General features: G+C 39.2%; 1 protein-coding gene across 1 annotated transcript; it reads right to left on the bottom strand.

Moving 5' to 3' along the window:
• Nucleotides 1–90: 90 nt before the first annotated feature.
• Nucleotides 91–22918, bottom strand: CCDC80 (coiled-coil domain containing 80). The gene is made up of 8 exons (XM_026681788.2): nt 22784–22918; nt 20388–22253; nt 11088–11244; nt 7529–7665; nt 6071–6219; nt 4716–4819; nt 2669–2749; nt 91–1529 (listed from the first exon to the last, which is right to left on the bottom strand). Exons 2-8 carry the CDS (start codon nt 22245–22247, stop codon nt 1177–1179), a joined length of 2841 nt encoding a protein of 946 aa, XP_026537573.1. The 5' UTR covers nt 22248–22253; nt 22784–22918; the 3' UTR covers nt 91–1176.
• Between the last annotated feature and the right edge of the window lie 963 nt (nt 22919–23881).

The raw sequence follows: 23881 nt of genomic DNA, 5'->3' as shown, positions 1-23881 counted from the left end.
TTTTCTAATTGAGAAGAGTATATTGTATCTGTATAGAGGAATGTTATATCTGTTTCTACTTGCAGTTTGAATTGATACATTCAAAGTATAGATTGATTATTTATTTCTACTTCACCTTCATTATTTTTACAAATAACTCAAGGCGGCAAATATATCTAAAGCAATCCCCTCCTATTTTTCACAACACAACAATCCCATAAGATGGGTTGGGCTGAGAGAGAGTGACTGGCCCAAATTTGTTAGGCAAAATAATATCTAACATTAATGCTGTTGCATTAGGATTCTGTGGCTTTCCTTAAATATATTGCTAGCTAAAAAGCTGAGATATCTTTTTAATCAGTAATATACTGAGCCATGATGGCACGGTGCTTAGAATACAGTATTGTAGTCTAACTCTGACCACTGCCAGGAGTTTGATCCTGACTGGCTCAAGGTTGACTCAGCCTTCCATCCTTCTGAGGTTGGTAATTTTGGGGGGCAATATGCTGACTCTAAAGCGCTTAGAGAGTGCTTGAAAAGTGCTATGAAAGTGTATATAAGTTTGTTGCTTTTGCTAAAGCCAAATCTTTCTCCTATATTTTCACTCAGAGTCATAGACTGTATTTAAATTGATAGCTCTAGAAACGCTTCAGATTGGTAATTGTCATACAGAGATGGCATATTATGAACAAAATCATTTTAGTCAAAGCATTTTTAAAAGTCCTCTAGAAATCATTTTCTGTAACCTGTAATAAACCCTCCTGAAAAACTGCAGTGTGAAGATCATATTCTACAACACAATTCACTATTTTTCGTCTTCAATAAAAATTCACAGTTTTCAAATATATATTTCCAAGAACTGATGTCCATTGTATATGTTATATCCTACCTACCATACAATAATCACCATTATAAAGGAGTGTCTTATTCTATATATACATAGCACAAGGAAATACCTCAAATTAAAAGGGCTCTAAAATATAAAGGAGTCTTTATTTCATAAAGCATCAGTGAAATTAATTTCACCTCTTTCAGTTCATGGAAATGTGTGTTACAGAGAAGGCCAAAATTTTATACACTCCCTTGACTGAACACTAAAGCAATAGAAAATGTTCAGGCAATCATGAAGCAATTTCCACATGTGGCCTTTTGTGACTTGAAAGACTAGTAGGATGCAAGCAGTCAAAGGCTAAATTGCTACTTTCTGTAGGGATATCCATGGTGGTAACTTTCATGATGATGATAATCATCTTGGTAACCTTCCTGATAACCTTGGTGATAACCATGGTAGCCATACTCTGCATATTCATCTTCTGGGCATCGCATGCCAAGTGACTGCTGAATGGCCATCTCCTGCCGTCGAAGTTGCATAGAGTCAATTAAATCATATACAATCACCATGGACCACATTGGGGAAGGATACCAAGATTTGACATTCCCATCTTTGCCAACCAAAAGCATGGAAAAATATTCAGGACTGATCTGAAAATAATTGCGGATGTCTTTCACCAAATGAATGGGGACGTCTTCTCTGTCCACACTGGAGCTCCCTAGGGAAGGTCAGAATTGGGAAAAGTGTTAACCTCTTCAGATCGACAGATAAGTTGGTCTTGAAAGCATAACATATTTCATCAATTGTATATATTTTTTACTATTTAAGATAATTGCTATTGCTGAAAATGACCTGGAATTGGATTAGTTGTAGCAGAAATGCTTTTTGATGCTAGAAGGAATATTTCATGATCATATCATCAAAGAGAAAATCCCCCCTTTTTAGTGTTTTGAAATAAAGCCGCATTAAGAAGACATTTTTCCCGTAGCCAGTGCAGTGCAATGGGAGAAATTTCCCTTTATCATGTCTAATTTCCTACAGAATTTCGGTGTAAAACAATCATGCTATAGGTTTTTAAAATGCAAATTTTCCTAATACTATATATTTCTTATATACAGTATAATATATCAAATTATATTTATAATTATACTCAATTATATTCGTCTATGGTTCTCATGTAGAAGTGGTGATGCTGACAGTATTTAAAAAACATGTTGTATAGGACTATGAAAAGTTCCAGAATTCGCAGTAATAGCTATAGTAACAAAACATGGTAGAAGTTGATCTGATGTGTATGGAAGAAATTTTAAAAACCTGCTTTCAAAAACATGTTTAGTGGAGTACTATCTGCTGTTTTGATTTGGAAGCAAACAAACAAACATCCAACAAAATCTAATAATACATATATCTACAAAAAGTAATGGAAAAATAAATGTCAGTACAAACAGCAATAACACTGGGCTTCAATTGGGGCTCACAACCCAAAGACCTAGGGAAAGATGACACCAGAGGTGGTATTCAGCAAGTTCTGACCAGTTCTGGAGAACTGGTAGTGGAAATTTTGAGTAGTTCGGAGAACCGGCTAATGCCACTTCTGACGAGATTTTACAGTATCCTTCCCCTGCCATGCCCACCAAGCCATGCCCATAGAACAGGTAGTAAAAAAAATTGAATCCCACTACTGGATGACACTACTATGCATTTATATGAGGTTACTAATAATATTGTACTGCCTAATCTGAAGAATAATCCATTATTTCTAAATATACACAAATAATGATTCAGCATAAAGAATAATAGACATCATGGTTGTGTTTGGCAATTTAGGACAGTCAAAATCTGAAAAGGATTTCTTACCATTGATTGGATATAGTTCTAGAACACCACCAATCTCTTCTCCCATGCCTAACAACTTGAGGATAATTATATGTCGCAGACCTATAGAAGAAAGGCATCAATTTCTGAATAACAGCTTGATGGAAACAATTGTGATATTGCAAAATATACAATTATAGAATTAAATGCAAAAATTTTGCAAAATATTACTTCAAATATATAATCATAATTTTTATGCTTCACATGTGTGTAGCCTACTGAACATATAGTATCTTGAACTACTTCAGGTACTTCCCCAATCCTGGAGTCTAACAAAGCTAGATACCAGTAAATAGAACTCATGTAGATATGTTATTATTATTATTATTATTATTATTATTATTATTATTATTATTATTATTATTATTATTATTATTATTATTTTAGAAACTCCGTATCAGACATGCTCAAATCACTACCAAAAAATACAAAGGGAAGTCAGTCCATTCTACTATTTTAGTAGTTTACAAGGATACCATAATTTGACTAAATCTTAAGTGAGAAAGGATAGTGGAAAAATTTGTATTCATGATCATTAATTTTTTTCTCTTCATAATTCAGAGTCTGAGATTAATCCTGGAGATGTTTGCTTTGTAAGAATCTAATATGAAACAATCCTATAGATGTCTACTCAGAAATCAATTCTTAGATTTTCCAGGGCAGGATTGCAGTTTGAAACCATCATTTGATCATGATTGTTCACTAAGACCTGAGAAAAAGGAGGATTGTAATTTATCAATCGGCTGGTTTCCAAAAGGAAGAAAATATGAAATTGGCCACATGGACTTTTGATTTGTTAGTGCCATGATCTCACTATTTGGAAGGATCTCAAAATGGTCCAGAAGCTTAAGAAATTCAGCATAGTGGAATTTCTTTTTACACGCATAACTAAAGCCCCAAAAAGAAAACGGAAAGGGGGCAATTATTATTACAGGTAGTCCTCAACTTACAACAGTTCGTTAATCACAGTTCAAAGTTACAGTGGCATGGAAAAAAGAGACCCATGACCATTTTTCACATTTATGATCATTGGAGCATACCCAGGGTCACCTGATCAAAATTCAAACTCTTGGCAACTGACTCATATTTATGATGGTTACAGTGTCCTGGGGTTATGTGATCACCTTTTGAAACCTGACAAGCAAAAAAACTGAGGAAGCCACTCAACAACCGCATTAGCAACTTAAGAAGTACAGTTATTCATTTAACAATTGTGGCAAGAAAGGGCATAAAATGGGGCAAAATTCACTTAACAACTGCCTCATTTAGCAACATAAATTTGGGGCTCATTTGTGGTCATACATCGAGGACTACCTGTAATAATTTTTAACCCACCTTTATTATTTTTATAAATACAGTGGACATACAGATGAAACTCGAAAAATTAGAATATCGTGCAAAAGTCAATTTATTTCAGTAATGCAACTTAAAAGGTGAAACTAATATATGAGATAGACTCATTATGTGCAAAGCAAGATAGTTCAAGTGGTGATTTGTCATAATTGAGATGATTATGGCTTACAGCTCATGAAAACCCCAAATCCACAATCTCAGAAAATTAGAATATTACATGCAATCAATAAAACAGGGATTGTACATAGAACAATATCAGACCTCTGAAAAGTATAAGCATGCATATGTACTCAGTACTTGGTTTGGGCCCCTTTTGTAGCAATTACTGCCTCATAATCATCTCAATTATGACGCATCACGGCTTGAACTATCTTGCTTTGCATGTAATGAGTCTATCTCATATATTAGGTTCACCTTTTAAGTTGCATTACTGAAATAAATGAACTTTTGCACGATATTCTAATTTTTCAAGTTTCACATGTATATAATAGTCCTTCCTTCTCATTTTTTCCCCATGACAACAAACCTATAAGATGAGTTGGGCTGAGAGATAATGAGTGACACAAGAGTGAGAGATAATAAGGGGTTAGGGTTAGGGTTAGGACTAGAACTCACAGTCTCCTGGTTTCTAGCCTGGTGCCTTAACCACTGCACCAAACTGGCTCTTATTACTTACCAAAATTGCACGCTTGCCCATTCAGGGCTGCAAGCTGTTGTGAATAAGCCCAGTCTTCCTCACTGGGAGAGGACATTACCAGTAGTCTCCTTCTCCACCGGAATCTGGAATGAAAAAGAGACACACTAAAAGATGTCCCCACATTACTAGGTAGAATCCATCAGCTAATCATTACAGCTTTCTGTGTAGCTTCTGCCTATTTGTGACAGACACTGAGCAACCAACAGTGCTGAAGATACTGGCAAATTCAACATCTGTAGCCCTGGCCATAATGGTCAATGATGAGGGATGCTGGGAATTATTCAGCAACAGCTGGAAGCTACATTCTCAAAAATGCTTTTTCCCCCTTCAGTTCTGATGGTGTGGGATGATGAACCAATGAAGCTTCTTGGATGAGAAGCAAAACATTTTCTTCTTCTTCCTCAAGGAAAAAACAGTCCAGTTGCCTTTTGAAGGGAACAAAAAAGCACCTTTGAGACAACTAAGAACAGAATGACTGAGAATCTCCACAGATGTCTGAGAACTGCAAGTTATCCACTCTTGTGTAGTAGAGGATGAAACAGAATCTATTTAAGGGGAGGGAAAACCCACATTTTGGCTTCAGCTGGCCTTAATACGTTGTTGAAAAACTCTCCTGCCGGTTTGCTTTATTAATTTATATCCAGACTCTTCATTCCCCTGAACTGCATCAAAAAGATTGGAAAAATTGGACAACTGGAGCCCTGCTGCTTTTTACATGCATGGAATTGCATCTAAGACATATTAAAAAGAGGAGAAGGCTTTGAACACTTGTTTGCACACAACATTTTGAAGCCAGTGATCATTGCTACAAACCCCCTGGGAACACCCCAACACTTGCACCTTAAGTTCATCCTCTTGAAGTACTGTTTTCCATTACTCAGCTTTTGTTGGACTTTCAGAATTCTTCTAACCAACAAAATACATCACGTAAGCTTGAATTCTGTCCAGTCTTGCTCTATACCTTATATCAACACATTTGGGGAGAAGAGTTTTGTATCCAAAAATCTGACTCATTCTGGAGAGTGGGAAGTTCCCTGAGGATGTGCTCCAGCATGAGTCTGAAAGCTTAGAAGAATAAATCTCTGGTACCGATGATTGACTCAGATTGGATCCTGCAACATTATCCTACATTTACAAAATGATTTACTGCGACTGGGAGGAAGTAAGCTTAAGCGATGTTCTCATTAGGTATTTATTTCTGAATATATAGGCTTTTTTGTTTTAAGGGGAAAAAAACCTCAAACTCATCAGCTGGTGGCAATTGCATTCTAACATTTTCCTCATTTTATATTATTAAAAGAAAATAAGATCTCTGAGGTAGCTTTCGGAAATACCTGGACAAAAAGTTTTCCAGGGATTGTTTCTTATTTTCTTTGCAAACAATGCCTTCCCGTTTCTGTTTTTCCATTTCTTTGATACGTGACTGGAAAGTATCTATCAGATCAAACACAGATTTCATGGCAATAGGCACTTCATAGTATTGCTATAAAACAAAGAATTAAGATGAGTTTTAATTGCAAATAAATCTCTTGGCACCTCCCAACAGATAATGACTTATGAATACAAGCAGTTTAATATCATGATCCAAAAGTGTATATAGCAATAATATTAGCTGTTCCTGGTCAGCTCTAGACAGTCCATGAGCAGTAGTTTAACTGGGAGCTTTTTGCATGGCATCTTGAATTCCACCAGGAAAGAAATATATACAGATAGCCAGAGGTGGGATTCAATTTTTTTAACAACCGGTTCTGTGGGCATAGCTTAGTTGGTGGGCATGGCTTGGTGGTCATGTGACTGGCTGGGCGTGGCCAACTCAACATCACTCACATTGAGGCATGCATCTCCTCGCCTGGCCTCTCATGACTGTGGGGATGCTGCAACAGTCGTAAGTGTGAAAAATGGTCATAAGTCACTTTTTTCAGTGCCATTGTAACTTTGAATGGTCACTCCACATAAGCAAAGTACCATCAAAGGAGTGGGAAAAAACTCCAGAGACATTCCTGAGACAGGAAGTCTAGTCCTACCAAGAATGTAATAAGGGTTAACGGAGAGGCAGTTTCTGTAAGCAACACCAGAATGTTTCCTTCCTGCCTTCCTTACAGGATTAGGCCAGTAATTTCTTCTAACAACTGGTACTCCAAACTGCTTAGAATGTTAACAACCGGTTTTAGCAAATAGATGCGAACCTGTAGAATCCCACCCCTGCAGATAGCCTTATTTGTTTTGCTAAAGGCGACGTGGTGAAAACCTTAATGACATTGTTAGATCTTTCTGTGGTATTTTAGAATTGTATATGCTGTAAATGTGTCAGCCTGGTACACAAAGGTGCTTTTTAAAAGGCAATTGGACTTTGTTTTTCCTTGAAGACATTTTGCTTCCCATTTAAGAAGCTTCTTCAGTTCTGAACTGAAGTGAGCTGAAGGTGCTTCTTGAATGAGAAGCGAAATGTCTTCAAGGAAAAACAAAGTCCAGTTGCCTTTTAAAAAGCACCTTTGGGACAACCATGGCCTGGATGACTGAAATCTCCATAGACGTTTAGCCTGGCACAGTATTTTCAAATGAAATGAGACATTTAAAAACATTATTCCTGCAACTCCACTTTCCTCTTGAAAAACAACTCAGTTTTATGCTTTGTACCCTGAACCATATCTCTCATAAAACTCTCCTTTCAGCCCTTCTCACCTCTATTCTTAGTTGGTCACACTAGTTAAAATATCATAGTAAATTGTAATCCAGACCATCCACAGAACATCTCGACTATTCATTACTTTTGCTAATATACTTCCTCCTACCTGGGCCTTCATATCAGAATCTGTCAACACCATAAAGAAGTCATTATAGGTCATTCCATATTCTCTTCTCAGCTCATTAATGAGATTCTGGTCCACCAGGTCTTCATCCTCTATCACCTTCATAGGATTCTCATTATCTTAAAAGAAAACAAAATGGGGATGAGCAGATGTCTGTATCGTCCTCTTCAAAGATACCTATCAGATTTCACATTAATTTTCCTTAATGCCAGCAATAATGGTAAAAGTTTGCTACCTTCTTGTCAAGCAAGTGTGAAAATTATTCCTTAGATACTACTAATAGGCAAACCAGAAGCTCAAACAATAGTGCAAATCATAATGGTATCAAGTGAAAGACAGATACAGATATAGACAAAGCAATATTATAGATCATAGAGTAAAGAATCTATGAACTTATCTAGGGAAGCAAAAAATGAAATATGGTGGAATCCAGACTGTCTCTGATGTGTATCTTTCTTTAAAAGAAAACTTATTAGAACTATCTCTGTTGTGAAAACTAGGCAGCTCTTCCTCTCCATCATTAAAAGAGGAGGGCTGCATATCTTTTAGCTATGTTATGCCCTCCCAAGAAAAGAGGTTTGGATTTCCGGTGGTGTAACATTAAAATTAACTGAGATGTATCATCCAATGGCATGTTTTTCATTCTCTTTCTCTAAAGATCTGATTTGGTATTTTTAATAATTCTTTATACTTTAGATATCACTGAAACATTTTAAGTATTTTTGTATATGCAGCACAACTTAAAATCAAGAATGAGCAATTCAAAAATTTACCCAGAAATGGAGTTTGAGAAGACTGGAGGGATCACCACATCCATAGGTAAATATGCTAAATTCCAAGATCTGTTTAAACCACTTTCCTTATTTGTGCATTTATAAATATTAAATTAATCATGACATGGTATGTGGTTTTGTTCATTCTTATATAGCGATAAAATTTGTTCTCATAAAAGAGATTTCAAGAAACTATTTATTCTAATAAAAACTTCTCATTATTCAATTACATTCATTCTTAGGTTTCCTAAATGGAAAATAATTCAAGCATATTATTCTCCTGTCTGTGACTCTCAAAGCAAATGAACAGACTTGCTACAAAATGAATGTATTTCCATGCCATAATACTGATGGCTGTATGATGTGTGGTTGTTTTTTAACCTAAACAAATTAAAGACTCTCATATACTAATCTTTTGTTTGTGTGTATGAAAAATTGTTTATGTGTCACAATCGGCTATGTTTACATACTGCCCTCAGCCATGATTCATATAACTTCAAACCAAGTTACATGGTTTATGTAATGTATAGATTCAGGCTTTCCCTTCACACACCTTATAGTTTCATTTTGTAAAACCACATACAGTTTTAAACATTGTTTATTGAATTAGCCAGAAAAAAACTGACTTCATCTTGTTGCTTTTTGAAATAATACCTTGGTAGTTACTGTTGTTGTTATTATCTATCTTTTATGGGATACCTTAACTGGTATATTCCCACAACCCCAGCATGAGACAATGAGAACTCCTACAATCTGTCACATTGGCAATGGAAAAAGTACAAAGGAAATTGTCTATATATAATATATCCTCTTAACCATAGCTTAGAAATTTCAGTGCTCCTTGGCATATGGACTAATCTCACAAAAGTTAAGCAAAAGCAAGCCTTATAAAAAGATGGAATTATACAATGGATCAAATATAAAATCTCCTTTTAACTGAAATGAACACAAATAGAGTCAATGTCCAAGGCAGGCTTCAGGATCATGCTGATTTGCTACAAATAGTTTAATTTCCTTTGAGAAACAAGAGATGTTTTAATTTTATAATACAGATTAAAAAGAGCACTCTATAAAGTTAGTGATTTCACACCAAATCTGAACAATGACTCAATAACATTCAATAACCAAACACACTTAGTGCCACACATTTAAAAAGAAATAAAAGAACCCAAGCTTACCTTCCAGCCAGACAGCTATCAAGTTTAATAAAAATAAAAGACCCTTGAAACAGTTCTTTTTATTACTTTTCCCCCCAGAAAGTTCATTTTAATCAAAAGCTGAAGGAAATCACTCCTAGAGCATTCATTTTTCCTGCCCCAATCCACTTTTTCTTTTGGTTCTCCTTGGAGTTCTCCCTTTGTTTTTAACGCTATCTCCAGCCCAGAGAGAGGTTGGGACACTTGTCTGTGTCCTATGTGATGGGGGGCACATCACTCTCCTGTAAATGTCTTGACTCTATATCTAGCCAATGGACCATGAATATTTTAACTTGTCTGGGTTGCTAGCTAACCTTTACAGCACAAGCCCAGCATCCCAGTTCTTTGTTCTCCTTTTTGAGTTTGTTGGACTAAAAGATAACAAAATTAGTGAAACTCAAAAGCAAATCAGGTCATAACTGGGAGGGACAGCTGTAGGAGAGGAAACAGAATTTTTTTTTTTGCTCCTTTCCCCTGGTAGAAAATCAATGCACGCTCTTCAAATTCACAAAACAGCTTCTTTGGATCCATACTAATACTTTTAAATTTATCAATCCATCAGAAGCAACTAACAATTTTTCAACACTAAAAAGAAAGCAATGAAATTTAACATTTGTATTATGTCTATACAGTATGAACTTTCTAAAATAAAAATGTTTGTAGCCCTAAAGTATCACAATACTTTAGTTGATAAGAAGGAAAGTGGTTACGTAATTCTTACACGTAATAAATAAAACTAAGAAAAAGTAAGGCAAATCTTTCTTTGAATCACAGAGCTTGTTTAGAAACAGACTTTTTCCTGCATTTTCAATTAATTGTCAAAAACTATTGAATATATACTCACCTTGGCAGTGTAAGCATACACTCCCCCTTCACCTAGTATTGCGTGCAAATAGTCTCACAAGCCCATCGAGTTTCAGGATTGGGGGGAAATTACCCTAGTAGAAGTCTTTGTAAAAAGGCTTTCTTGCCCTAGATATCCATGCTGATTACTGGACAATGAAGGCATTGCTAGTAGAAGCTAATTTAATTTTGAGGACAGAACAAATGGGATGGTTTTCTTCTGCTCCCTTTCACTGTTGTCTGGCCCTTCATACAAGTAAAAAAATTAAGTAAACCTCAATTATATAAATAATTAGATATAAAAATATGGCTAATCACATATTTTATGAGCTAAAGAATTTTGAATCTATTTTGTGATTAATCACACTTTGGAACTTTCAGTTGTTTTACTAGTTTGTAAATTATTAGAGAGATACTCAATAAATCTGAATATAATGCTTAGGGGAAAAAATCCAAAGGACATACTGGAATCACCTGTATACATATAAAGAGGGAATACAAATACATAAGGGAATCATGTTATCTAAAAAAGGGTTCTTGTATTCTTCCCAACCAGAGTTGGGTTTATTTATTTATATGCTTGATTTATACAACTGTCCATCTCACATTTGTGATTCTTGATGGCTTTCCACACACACACACCCCAATCCCTTTATATGCATACATATATTTATATATTTCATGGTTGCTAAACTCCTTGAGCATTCTATGTAATAAAATTAAACCAACCTAGCTGGAAATGATCGATCTTCATATGACTGTTGTTCATTGTGCCAAAGATGGTGATAATTGAAATTTTTCTAGTCGCCATTTTGCAAAAGCTCTCCAAATATTCATCCCTCTGTTGCACATACATGTTGTTGTCAGCTTTTGGTGTTGTGATCAGCTAATAAAATGACAGAGCATTAGTTTCAGAAAACTAAACACAAGGTCCAATAGCTCATATGCCACCCATCAAGGCTTTTCCTTTGCTTGTATTTTAATAGTGATAAGAAACAATATTTTTTTTTGAAATTTTAGATAAAATTTGTGACAAGTCAATTCTCATATCATAATGCTCTGCAAGAATCAGTTCTGGGGAGAAAACACAACTAGACACAGTGAGTCTAATGCCAGGAACCAGAAAATGAATGAAAAGTTTATTAGCTTATCATTCCTAAACCAATAACATGCCCAAAAAGTAGTCAGTATCCAGAATATAGGCAAAACCATTGACTGTGGAATTGGACATGGATGGGGAGGAACAAAAAAATATGAATTAAAAGACAGTATTGAGACAGTTACAGTTACTGGCTGTCTAGAGCAATGGTCCTCAAATCTTCTGGGCATCAGGGACCACCACTTCCTTGGAGAGAGGTTTTTTCCACAAGGACCGGAGGGGGCATGGCTTCTTGTGCTGCCTACATCCCACAGAGGGGGCTTCACTTGTTTGTGGGCCCTGGTTTCTCATATGCCGCAGACCCGTGCCAGTCCACAGACCGGGGTTTGGTGACCCCTGATCTAGACAACATATAAGGCTTCCAAATAAAGAAGACAATAGGCCAGTGATGACAAACCTATGGCACGCATGCTGGAAGTGACACACAGAGCCATTACTGCCGGCATGTGAGCTCTCGCCCAGAGCAGGTCTACTATGCATGTGCGCGTGCTGCCTGCCTGACAGCTGATTGTCGGGTATCTGGCATGCATGCGCGGGGGTGCATGGGAGAAGCACACGCATGCGCAAAAATGCACAGAAATGCATGGCACACTTGCGGGGGATCGCGCACACATGCGCAGGAGGTATGGGGGGGCTGCGTGCATTGATTCTGGGTACTGGAATGGAAGCGCAAGCGTGCACACAATTTTCATCACAGGAGCCCAAAAAGGTTAGCCACCACTGCAATAGGCCATTTTCTAACAATAACAGCTTTGGTAAATTCTTGAATTCCAACATATCTTAGACAGAAGCATCTATCAGTACATATTAAAGTATCAAATTTTATTTTATTTTGGAAACAGAAACAGCTCTTAGGAAGATGTTAGGTAGTTCAAAGTCATAAATATAAGTTCAATTGTTAATTTATGTTCTCGTAACAAAGTCTGTAAATTAGGTTCGGCTGAGAAATGATGCTTTGCAGATGAATGCATATTTGAATCCAAAGTTTCCTGGGCCAACATTCTAATCAATAACATGATAAAATGCTTTGATAGTTTGTTAGCTATGTGTCTAGTACTTTAATAACCTTATCATATAGTGAGAAAATACTATGGCATCAAGCAAAACATCTTTTCTTTCAGAATATTTGTATAGTTCAGAAGTGGTATTCAGCAGGTTCTGACCAGTTCTGGAGAACCAGTAGCAGAAATTTTTTTTCTGAGGATTTTTTTTTTCTGAGGATTTTTTTGAGGATTTCAGAGAACCAGCAAATACCACCTCTGACTGGCCCCGCCCCCGTCTATTCTCTGCCTACTGAGTCCCAGGTGATCGGCTGGGTCTTCTTTTGTTGCCCTGAGCAGGAGAACGGAACTGGAAAGCAGGTTAGTGGGGTGGGGAGGGAATGGGGATTTTACAGTATTCTTCCCTGCCACGCCCACCAAGCCACGCCCACCAAGCCATACCACGTCCACCAAGCCATTCCCACAGAACTGGTAGTACAAATTTTTGAATCCCACCACAGGTACAGTTGATAGTGGATTATAAGTGTCCTCCTAAATAGAATTTTTGATGCATTTGAATTTATGACATATTGCAAACCTACATGGTAAAAATGGTCAGTTTGAAAATACACAGAAAAGGAGCCCTTTTGAATTTGTAGAATTTGGATCTTAATAGTTAATTAAGCACATTTGTCTCTAGAAATTATGCCTGATTATTTTTTTCAACTAGAGTCCAGTTGTAAAAGCAAGCTTGTTTGAAGCTAGCATTGTTTGCTTGCCTGATTATTCCCATGATGAAGCAAGGAAATATGACTTGATAAAAGCCTTGAATTTCTATCACTGAAATACAAACTATAACTATAGTTTAGAATGTTACATTGATGAATGTATGACCCACTTTTCTTTAAGAAATATAAAATAAATAAAATTTATTCCTTTTTATATCATAATCCAGTTAGGGTAGACCAATTTGATTTACACATACCTTACTAAACAAAAGGTATGTGACTGGTTAGATCTGCTACAAAATCTGAATTGCAAAAATCCAGATAGCCACTGGATGGCAGTCATGCAATGAAGTATGTGTTATGTCTTTATTGCCGTTCTAGATTTTTCAGCCCATATTTAGTAGACCTATTTCTGGATGAACATATTATATGAGTCCACATATATGGGGTTACAAACCAAAGACTTTTGTTGTACAAGTGCAGAAAAATATGAATTATTTAATAAACCATAGTTAAGTTAGAGTTGCTACATCAGGAACCTTGAGATAGCCACCCTAAATTACATAAATCACGGAAATTTACTGTCTGTACCCAGTCAAAGAATAATTATTTCCCTTTTAATGAGTTGTCTTCCTTATTCCAGATTATTTTCAATGAGTTGCTATTTCACTCTGCGAAATATATAAGTAAATTTTTAAAAGGAATGATAGTAGTTAGGGTATGATAATGGAGCTCTTCTTTAAAATCAAAAGTTTTAAATCAAATATAATTATTTCTGAAACAAGCATACTTTGATTTAAAATGGTCAGTGGGTTAAATTTATTTGGTAAAAATGCTGCCTGGCTATGAATTTCTTTTATGTTTATGTATTAAAAAAGCACCTTCAAGATTTCAGACTGTACTTCCACACCACAGAGTAGCAAACAAATATAACTTGGCCAAAGTAGAATAAACGAGCCTAAGGCAAAACCACAGACACAAACAGGAGAGGGGAAAGCAAAGCCAGAGTTTGCAAATGACCTCATATGTTATCTACAAGCATCATTATTATATCCAGAAGTCGGTAGTCTGAGAACTGAGTAATATCAAGACCGTCTTTCTCCTCATAAAAGAGCAAACTTGGATTGGTTGGTCATGCCTTGGACCCATTCTTCAAAAAGCACCTCCCCACTTCTCTGCCAACGTGAGCTTCTTCATAAGCACCCATGGGAATCAGAATACACTTCACCCAAATATGTTAACTCTACTCTGGAGAAATGCAACTGGATATTTTTAACACATTAAATAGTTAACAGACATACACAAGCAGACAAAACCCACGTACACATATATACTTTAATAAAATTACTCCCTTAGATTTTCAACGTGTATCTCCCAACTAATGGTTTTTTTTGAGGGGGGTGGCAAGTCAGGCTTCAGAATGAGGGAGTTGGCTGCAACTATCACCATTTTTATTTTCTAATTCTAAGGATTCCTCCGGGGTTCATATAGAATAATATTGTACCTGTATTCCAATGTTTTTTTTTTAAATTAGCAAGAAAGAGATACAAGAAATCCAGAAGGTTTATTTGTTAGTGCACAAACCACTAACAAAATATGGCAACAAATTAATTGCCTAAAGAAAATTGGTTCTATAAATTTCTAATAATATAAAACATGACAAAATAAAATTTGTGTTTCATTTATCATGCATAATCATGTGTTTTGTTTTGCATTTATAGTAACCATTATTTGCATAAATAATAACCAATAAAGTAAATATGAATTGTCACAATATGACATGAAATGAAATGTTGTTTGTCAAGGAAAACATCTGAGGAGGTTACCATGTTTCTTTTAAATAATGTTTGGTGGGAGTTTTATGTTATATATAATTGTTAAATTCTGGGAAAGGCAAAAACAGGCAATAAAGCATTATAGTTTTAGACATTCATCACAACACTGAAACCACGTACTTTATATAGAAAAAGAACTCTATTCCTCTTGCTGACAACGTGCTAAAATATTGCAAATATGTACATTCATATCCTAGAAAAATTCCAGAAAAAAAGTAAGATCTAGAACAGCGGTTGTCAACCGGTGGGTCGCAGCAAAATTTTGGTGGGACGCAGAAGAAATGGCCCCTGAAAGCAATTAATCTGGGCCGTGCAGTTCTCATGCCTCCCAGCTCTTCAAGGGACCCCGGTGGCAGCTCCTTGAGATGCATGCACCAACCAGCTCCCACACACGGCGGGAGGTGGCAACAACAGTCCCCTCCCTCGGCGCCCACTGTTAGCTCTCCCCATTAGTTCTCTAGTTTTGAATTGCTCCCGCCTCTCTCTCTTTGCTTCTCCCTCCCCCAGGAGCCCACGTGCAGGCAGGCAAGGAAAGGGAGAGGGAGCCGTGTGCAGCTCTCCACTTTTCCAGCCCTCGCTGCCTCTCCCAACATTGAAGCCTCGGAGATGCAGGTAAAGCCGCTGCAGTGGTAGTGCCCTGAGTTGTTTACCTCTCCACTATTGCCTCCTCCTCCTCTAGCACCTCCTTCTCTGGGTAGGGCAATTCTGAACTAACCAAGCATGCTAAGGCAACTTGGGCACTACCACTGTGGCAGCTTTGCCTTGCTGCACGTAGGGAGGCTGCCAGTGCTGAGCAAGCCCATGCCCATGCCGCCCACCCCACCTGGGCTGAGGACAGAGCAGGCTGAGCAGGTGCCCAGCGGGTAAGGATTCTAGGACTGCATGAGGTTGGGAAGCCCAGGCTGGTGCCGAAGCGGGATCAGAACCGAACAGCCAATCACAGAAGCCATCCGTGATTACGAATTCCAAAAAGTGGGGGGGGGGAACAGAGAGAGAGAGAGAGAAAGAGAAGGTGAAAAGAGAGGAGGCGGGAAAGGCTGGTTGGCCTGGGGCGCACCGGGGGCAGAAGCGCACAGAGGAGCCCAGCCCCAGCCTGGCTCCGTGAGAAGAGCGAAGGCACCAAAGAGTGTCCACCACCAAGACCAGAAAGAAGCTCTGCACGCCTCCTGATTGGTGATAGGTGTGGGAGCCCTTAAGGCCAGGTGACTCTGGAGGAGAGTAAAGCAAAAGAAATGGAGCCTCCTCTAAATGATCGCTAGGCCTGGTGCCATTCCAGCCCAGGCCCTTGAGTGCCTCACAGTTGGGAGAAAGCCCGTCTCCACTGAGCACCAGCAATTACCAGCGAGGGGCATTGCCGAGGGAACACTGTGTAACGTGGACGGCTGGAAAAAGGCCCAGAAGCAGCAGGAAGCAGGAAGAGAAGTGAGTGGGGGGCTTCCCTGGCTAAGCAAGTGGGGGAGAGAAGTGGGGAGGGGTCAAAGTGAGGGGCTCCTCTCCCCCCTGTCTTCCTTCAGAGGGGAAGGCAAACGCTGCCTGGTCGGAAGGGCGCCCAGCCACTGAGGTGATTTCCTTTCAATTCACTATTTCTGTTCACTGTTTCTCTATTTTGATGGCTTCCCTGATTATTCTCTTGTTGAAGTGTTCAGTATTGGAGATTAATTTGGTTCCCTCAAAATTAATTTCATGTCCTGTGAGAAACACCCCCATAACATGAATAAACAGGACGATACCTCCCACCTACCAGATATCTGGAAACTAACCCTTATCAACAAATGAATCCCAGCCACGAAAGCCAACACTGGACCCAAAACAACACATGATGCCACCACCAATCTCCCTCCTCAGACTCAAACCCAAACCATCCCATAGATGAAAGGCAACCACCATGCAGAAACCAGACCACGGCTGCATCACCAGCTCTCACACACCCCCAACCCCCAAACTAAGCAAACTGACACACACCATGAACATATAGCCAGACCTCAAACTCGGAGCCAAACCAAAACCCCAAACGTTACATCACAGCCATCCGCTCAGGATATCACATCACGGAACTCAGGAGGTTACACCACAAAACCTCAGGATGTTTCAACACAGCCAATGACCCAGGAGATTACAGCACAAGACCCAGGATGTCACAACAATAGAACTCAGAAGGTCATCACACGACCCATTACTCAGGTCGTTACAACACACGAGGCTGATAGACACACAGCCAGTACCTCAGCCACACAGGTTCTTACGAAAAAGCCAACCAATCGACAAACATCAACTCCATCAACCAATCAAGAAATAACAACACAGCCAACCAGCCCGCTTACAACAGAGCCAGCACACCACACCTCCCCACCAATATTTATAGAGAGACGACAGCTCCGATCACGCTTTGCTCGCACAAGCACAAAGCCGAAAGCACCAGCCTGAAGATGGCGAGCGGGACTTCGTCGAAATATCGCCAAGATACTCCCAATCTTACACGGGAAAAGACCCAAACACACCAAAACCTGCATACACACACACACACACACACACACACATTCATTTATATTTAACATAATTTTTATATTAAATATATTAGCTTTTTAAAAAATCATATTAGTGGTCCTCAGGATTTAATAGTATGAGTTTGGTGGTCCCTGAGGTCCAAAAGGTTGGTGACCCCTGATCTAGAAGATGTCACCAATATGATGAACAAAATATCAACTAGAAAAGCTGGAAGTTGAAATATATATAAATATGTTTAACATGAACTGTAAAACAATAAACATACAACATCTTGTTTTCAACTATTGCTAATTCATTGCCTCATATTACTGGCTTACAGATTCTACCATCTCTGTTTCTTGTTTTCTGATAACTTATGCAAATTACTTAGAAAATATTTAATGATTTGCTCCAATAGATTTATAATTACATTATTAGAAACGTGTCCATGCTAATGTCAAACTAAGGTAGGGATGGAAAACTTTATCTTTCAAAATTTTATCAATCACTCTTATCAAGTATATTGATTTTGAAGAATGATGAGAACATGTAAGGCCACATATTGTCCTCCTCTATCTTAAGGTACTATGATAGGCAATATTTTGGGTCCCAGTGAGCATTATGATCTTTTCCTAAGTCACCCATGAACAGGGAGAAGTCTTTTTTCTATTTTTCATATCTCATAGTCAAGTTGACTCATTTGCTTGAAAAGGGAACAAATGGTTAGTTTAATTTGCCTGACATTTAAGAACACGAAATAATCTGTTTCTGAAGTTAAGAGAATGTGAATAGTTTACTGTCTTAAAACTAGTGTTTATATTTTAAAAACCTCTATGACAGCAGGGGATTATTAAAAATATAAGAAGTAATCATATTAATTGTACTTTATTAATTCCAGGACCTACCCACTTTTAAATGCAGCCTGTATCTCACCACTCTAAATCCTGTTCTTACTTGCAGTTTACACTGGCACTCCTTGGCAATCTGTGTTCCCTCTTAATCAGAGGATGCTAATGTTTCATATGCTAACATCTTGTCCTCAGTCCAAAAGCGTTTTAAATATTCTTACACTAATTCATTTTGTTAGAGAAACAACTGGTGTTCAACAGCTGGCCAAGGAACTCAAGTAACCTCTTGGAGGATGTGAAAAGTGTGGCTTGACTCCTTGCCCTTAGCCCCCTGTTTTAAGATGCATCAGCCATGCCACTGACTAGGCAGCTTGAAAATATCGGCTCCCAATTAGGAAGCACGAGGCATTTGGTTAGCAAGGCACTATAAACCCAGTATGGAGGCCATGCCCCAGATTCACCATGGCTCTTATTTTCCTGACTGAGAGCTAAGTGGCAAAGTGAGCTGTTAGTGGGGGGAGGCCAAATGCACCTGACCTAAAAATGTTACACCTAAAAATATTGCCCTAAAAGTTGTCAGCCAGAAACAAAATACGAAAGGAGGATGGTATAATTCTTTTTTAAAATGTCAGGTGAAAATAGAGGGTCCCCATCTATTCTGAGTCTCATCCATGATTGGTAGTAGTTATAGTTCCTAGTTAATTATTCCAGAAGGTATGTGGCCCAAGTATAAAATTGAATATGGAAAGCCTTCTTAGATATGGCAACGTAAGACATCTTCAGAAGAAGGTAGTATTTCTGCTGACTGCCGGCTGCTTGCAATTTGCCAGTTCGAATCTCACCAAGCTCAAGGTTGACTCAGCCTTCCATCCTTCCGAGGTCAGTTAAAATGAGGACTCAGATTGTTGGGGAAATATGCTGACTCTGTAAACCACTTAGAGAGGGCTGTAAAGCGCTGCAAAGTGGTATATAAGTCTAAATGCTATTGCTATAGTAACATCTGTTTCTGTGAATTCAATAATTTTTTTAAATACCCTAAACATTGGGGGATATGTGCAATATTTCATGGGTGAAGCTCCACTCATGCAACATGACTTTGTGGCATTTTTCTGCCTCAGGTCTATTTTGAAAGGTCCTCCCCCTTCAGCAGGAGATTTGGCACTAGAGAACAGTGAAGAGATATTGGTAAGGAGTTCCAGTTCAGCTAACTAAAAGACATGACTAATTCATTACTATATTATTCAACAACATAGACAGCAAAGATTGATGTATAAAAACATAGGGTTTCCCACACACACAAAAAACCTTTTCCTAAGAACTGTACTATCAATGCACAATTTTTGGCTACTATGGTGCAATTGAATGCAGATGGCTGAGTGCAGATCTAGATTTTGCACCAACTAAGGGCCCCTTTCTCATGCTCTTTACCTTAGCAGCTCTCTGCAGAAATGTTTTGTAGTAAGTTCTTTAAAAAGTTGCACACTGGTGAAAGGAAGGTTCCCAATACTTGTAAAAAGGAATGAAAATAGAGAGAAGGCTGGGAATATATGCAAATAGGAGTGAGAAGAATGCGGGGTGGAGGATGCAAGGATAGTGTGTCTATATAACACTCAAATATTACTCCCAAGGACTCTTCCATTCTAGCAGCACCTTTGGTTCACAAGAATAGCATTGACTTTCTCAGAAGGCCATTCAAGCAGAGGAATGCAGTCCTTCAGATATCGCTGGACTTCAGTTTCAACAATCTCAGCCAACATGATAAGGGGTGATAGGACCTGAATAACAGAATATCTAGAAAATTATAGGTTCATCATGCCTGAGTAAGAGGAAAGTTAATATTCTGGTACCATCAAAATGAACATGTCAAAATACTGGCTGCTATCAAAAAGTTTCAAAAGCCAAACTAATGCAATAGATGCCTGTTTAGAAAGAAAAAAAATATATACTTATTCATAATTCATAATGTGAGTGAAGTATGTTCAAGGATCTACTTACCAAAAGTCGTCTTTTGCCTTCAAAGAAGTTCAGAAGGTTTGTCACAGATTTCTTGGAGGTCTGTATGAAAGACTTAGTGTGAGGTTTCAGGCTTCCATCATTTTCTGTCTTGCGTCCTTTCTTGTTTTTCTTGTTGCGCTCTTTTTCTTGCTTTCCTTTCCTTTCAGCTCTGTCTTTTTTAGCCTGCCTCTCAATTTTCTTCTCATACCTTTCTTTCTTCTTGTCAGATTTATTTAAAGGGATGCGTTTCTTCGACTCTTTGGCTTTCTTGGGTGGAATATTTCCTATGGGGATGCTTTCCTCTAAATGAGGAATGGCAGGCTGCCCTAAGTCATATTTATCCTCGTATTCGTTGCTCAGTATCTTGTCCTGGGCTTTCTTTTTGGGCTGCTTGCTTTTAGGAGGCTTCTGCTGGCCAGCTGTGATGCCAGAGCCCCGACTGTCCTTGTCTGTGCGATTGTCTCTGAACCTGCCAGCATTTGCTCTGGTGTAATGCTCTGAGGTGGCCCTTGGCATTTCTGTGTAAGTGTCATAATGACTGGCTTTCCTGGGTCTTTTAGTAGCTGTTGGTTGTCTTGGTGTGTGGCCTGGATGCTTTCCTCTGCGGTTTTCTCTCCATGTGGAAAGGAAGGTCTCTGTCTCGGGAGCAATAGTTGTCTCAGGCTCTGTGGGAAGCTCTGTGAGTGACTTTGTGGTCCATGTTCTTTGTGTAGTTGGAGTTGTTGTGATGGTGGTTGAGGGTCTGCTTGGTATTGTCGTTATTCTGGCAACTGGCCTGAGAGTTGTGGTTGTTGGAGGGAAGGTAGTGGCTCTAGATGTAGTGGGGGAAGGAGATGGCACTGTGGCTGCTGCCACTTTCTTCACAGTTTTCACTCTGGTTGGTTGCATTTTGCCTTTTCTTGTTTCTTCCTTTCTCGGGAATGGCGGGACACGACCACCACCGGGAGCCGCTCTTGTGTTGTTGCCCCCACCGAGCCCTTCCTTGATGATCTGGCCCTCCCCTCCAGCTGCTTTACATTTCTGTATGAAGCCTTTTTGCCTTGCTTTCTCAATCTTCCTGACGGGACTCTGGTCAATGACTTCATATATAGCTTCCAACCTTACTGGGTAAGGGTACCGTTCCTCAACTTGCAGTGTCTTCTTTAACAGCACCATTCCAAATTTCCCCTTCTCTAGTTTCAAAAAGCTCATGAGTTTGGGAATGAGGCTTGGATCTAGACGCTGCTCCAGGATTTTCCCTTCAGGGGATATCTTCCTAACTTTACCCTCTTCTTCACCTTCCCCGTGGAACAGTATAATCTGCTGGACATGCCTTTCTGCTAACTCACAATAGACATCGTCCTTCAGCAGACTCATCATGAGCCGGTAATAGCCGTCTGAGGCATGGGGAACTGAAATGATCCAGACTCTATTCTTGCCTGCAAAGCTAGCCAGAATATTGGGAGAACTGGACCCTGATGAGAAACGCACAATTCGTGGTTGGACTGCAGTGGATGTTCCTTCATCTTTAATCATTTCCAGCTTAGGTCTTTTCATCTGCTGTATTTTTATTTCACCAGTCCTGATCCGAACCTGAAGCTTATTTTTTGAGGAAGAGGCTGCTGGGTTTTTAGGTTCCAAAGAATCCCTTTTAACAAGGGGACGTTGCCAATACCTCCCAGGAAGGCTTACATGTCTCCGAAGCACCTTGCCTAACCTGGGCTGGGTTGAAGCAGATCTCCTGATACCGCTCCTGTAGGCCACAGGCTCTTTTCTGACTCCAAGACTCGCTCTCTCAGCTTGCCTCAGTGGCTTATGTGAGCCACAAACTAGCCACGTTGCCCACAGCACAGTTAAGCTCACCAGTGGTGTCCAGTTCATCGTGACCTTAAAAAAAAATAAACGGGAGGAGAAACACACTATTACTGGGATCTTAAAAAAGACCAAAGATATCCAACATTCTTAGAGTGAGTCATCATCAAGAGAAATCTTGGCGATCCTCCCAAAACACATTTTAAAAAATGTCTTTACACATTTCTGCTGATTTTTGTGTCACTTTTCTCTTTCGAAGTGAGGTTCAACCTTAACACTTGTAGATGTGTCAACAGCAACCCCTTCAGTGAAAAGAAAGCTAACCGGATTCTGTTAGAGGGACACAGCTGAGATTTTGGAGTTGAACTATGAACTGAAAGAAGAAGAGCACTCTTGTCCCTGGGAATGGATGGGGGGCATTCTTCAACAACAATGACAGTTTCAATACTGGGAGTACTTCATACAAAAAAAGGGGAAAAGATTTGTATAATCTACATACTATTAGTACCGCCTGTCTGACTCCCACAGCTACACACACACACACACACACACACACACACACACACACAGGACGTCAAGAGTCTCAGAACAGCAGTGAAACTTACTCTTGTAGCAAACTTCTCCAAAACTTTCTTTCAGATCCTCTCTTTCAGACCGCGGAGGCTGCCATACAGCTCTGCCGGGGGCAAAACAGATTCCACCCGAAAGGTTTGTTCGTGTTCAGGGAAGCGGATGCAGGCAAACAGACGCTGCCGCCCGGAGCTTTTCCTCTGTCCATCTAGCCGCAGCTCTGCCTCCTTTCGGGAGCAGCCCTAGAGAGGCGCGTTTCGCCGATTTCCCTCCTGCTCGGCGCTTTCTCTCTCTCCTCCACACTTTCACGGCCGCTTCCACCTCAGTTCCGCTCTCAGTTCCCTGCAGCCGGGCTCCTTTGTCTCTCCAGAGGCGAAGCATCAGCGCTAATACATTTTCCAGACAAAATGGTTTAAGCGCGCCCTAAGCGAAAAAAAATAGCGCGCTTCTCTTTACCTTCCTAATCTTCATTTCCAAGACAGCCTGCCCGTCTCCCTCCCTTTCTCCCCTCCTCCCACCTCCCCCTTTTGGATTTCCTCCCAGAAATAATAGTATAACTTCAACCCGGCTCCAACCCAAACGGGGAAAAATAACAGCACTAGGATTGGTGTGGGAGTATGTGGAGAGAGGGAAGGGAGAGGGAGAGAGAGAGAGACAGAGATTGAACTGATAGAAAACTCATTACCTTCTTTCCTCACTTTTGACGTAGAAACGAGGAAGTTTTTTATGGGACTGTTATATTACTCAGGATAACTCTAATGGCTCCTTCAGCCTCCTCTTTCTAAAAGTCCTTTTCCTTCTTAAACCTTTCATGTTTCCAAATCAAAAACATGAAGAAAACAGTAGATGTGACTTGGGTCAGGACCAGACCTGCTGAGGTTTAGTGCAGCCGATGGGAATCATCTGGATGAACTTCTCACAACCAAATTTGGACCTATTGATTTGAGGAGTAACAGTGGACTGTTTGATTGATTTCTAATGACAGCTTTGTTACCAATTTAAAATAAAAATACAGATATTATATTTGGTTATAATGTTCTTCAAAGCAACAATGTACTAAAAACAAGACTTTTATGATGTTTTAGCCTGTGTTTGGACAGTCCATGTCCTTAATTTAGATCAATCAATTTTGT

Source organism: Notechis scutatus, chromosome 5, assembly GCF_049901735.1.
Source record: "Notechis scutatus isolate UNSWTSFEM ecotype Mainland chromosome 5, rNotScu1.2, whole genome shotgun sequence".
NCBI classification, from domain to species: domain Eukaryota; kingdom Metazoa; phylum Chordata; class Lepidosauria; order Squamata; family Elapidae; genus Notechis; species Notechis scutatus.
The sequence above is the reverse complement of the archived record's forward strand: the minus strand, read 5'-3'. Positions and strand labels throughout refer to the sequence as shown.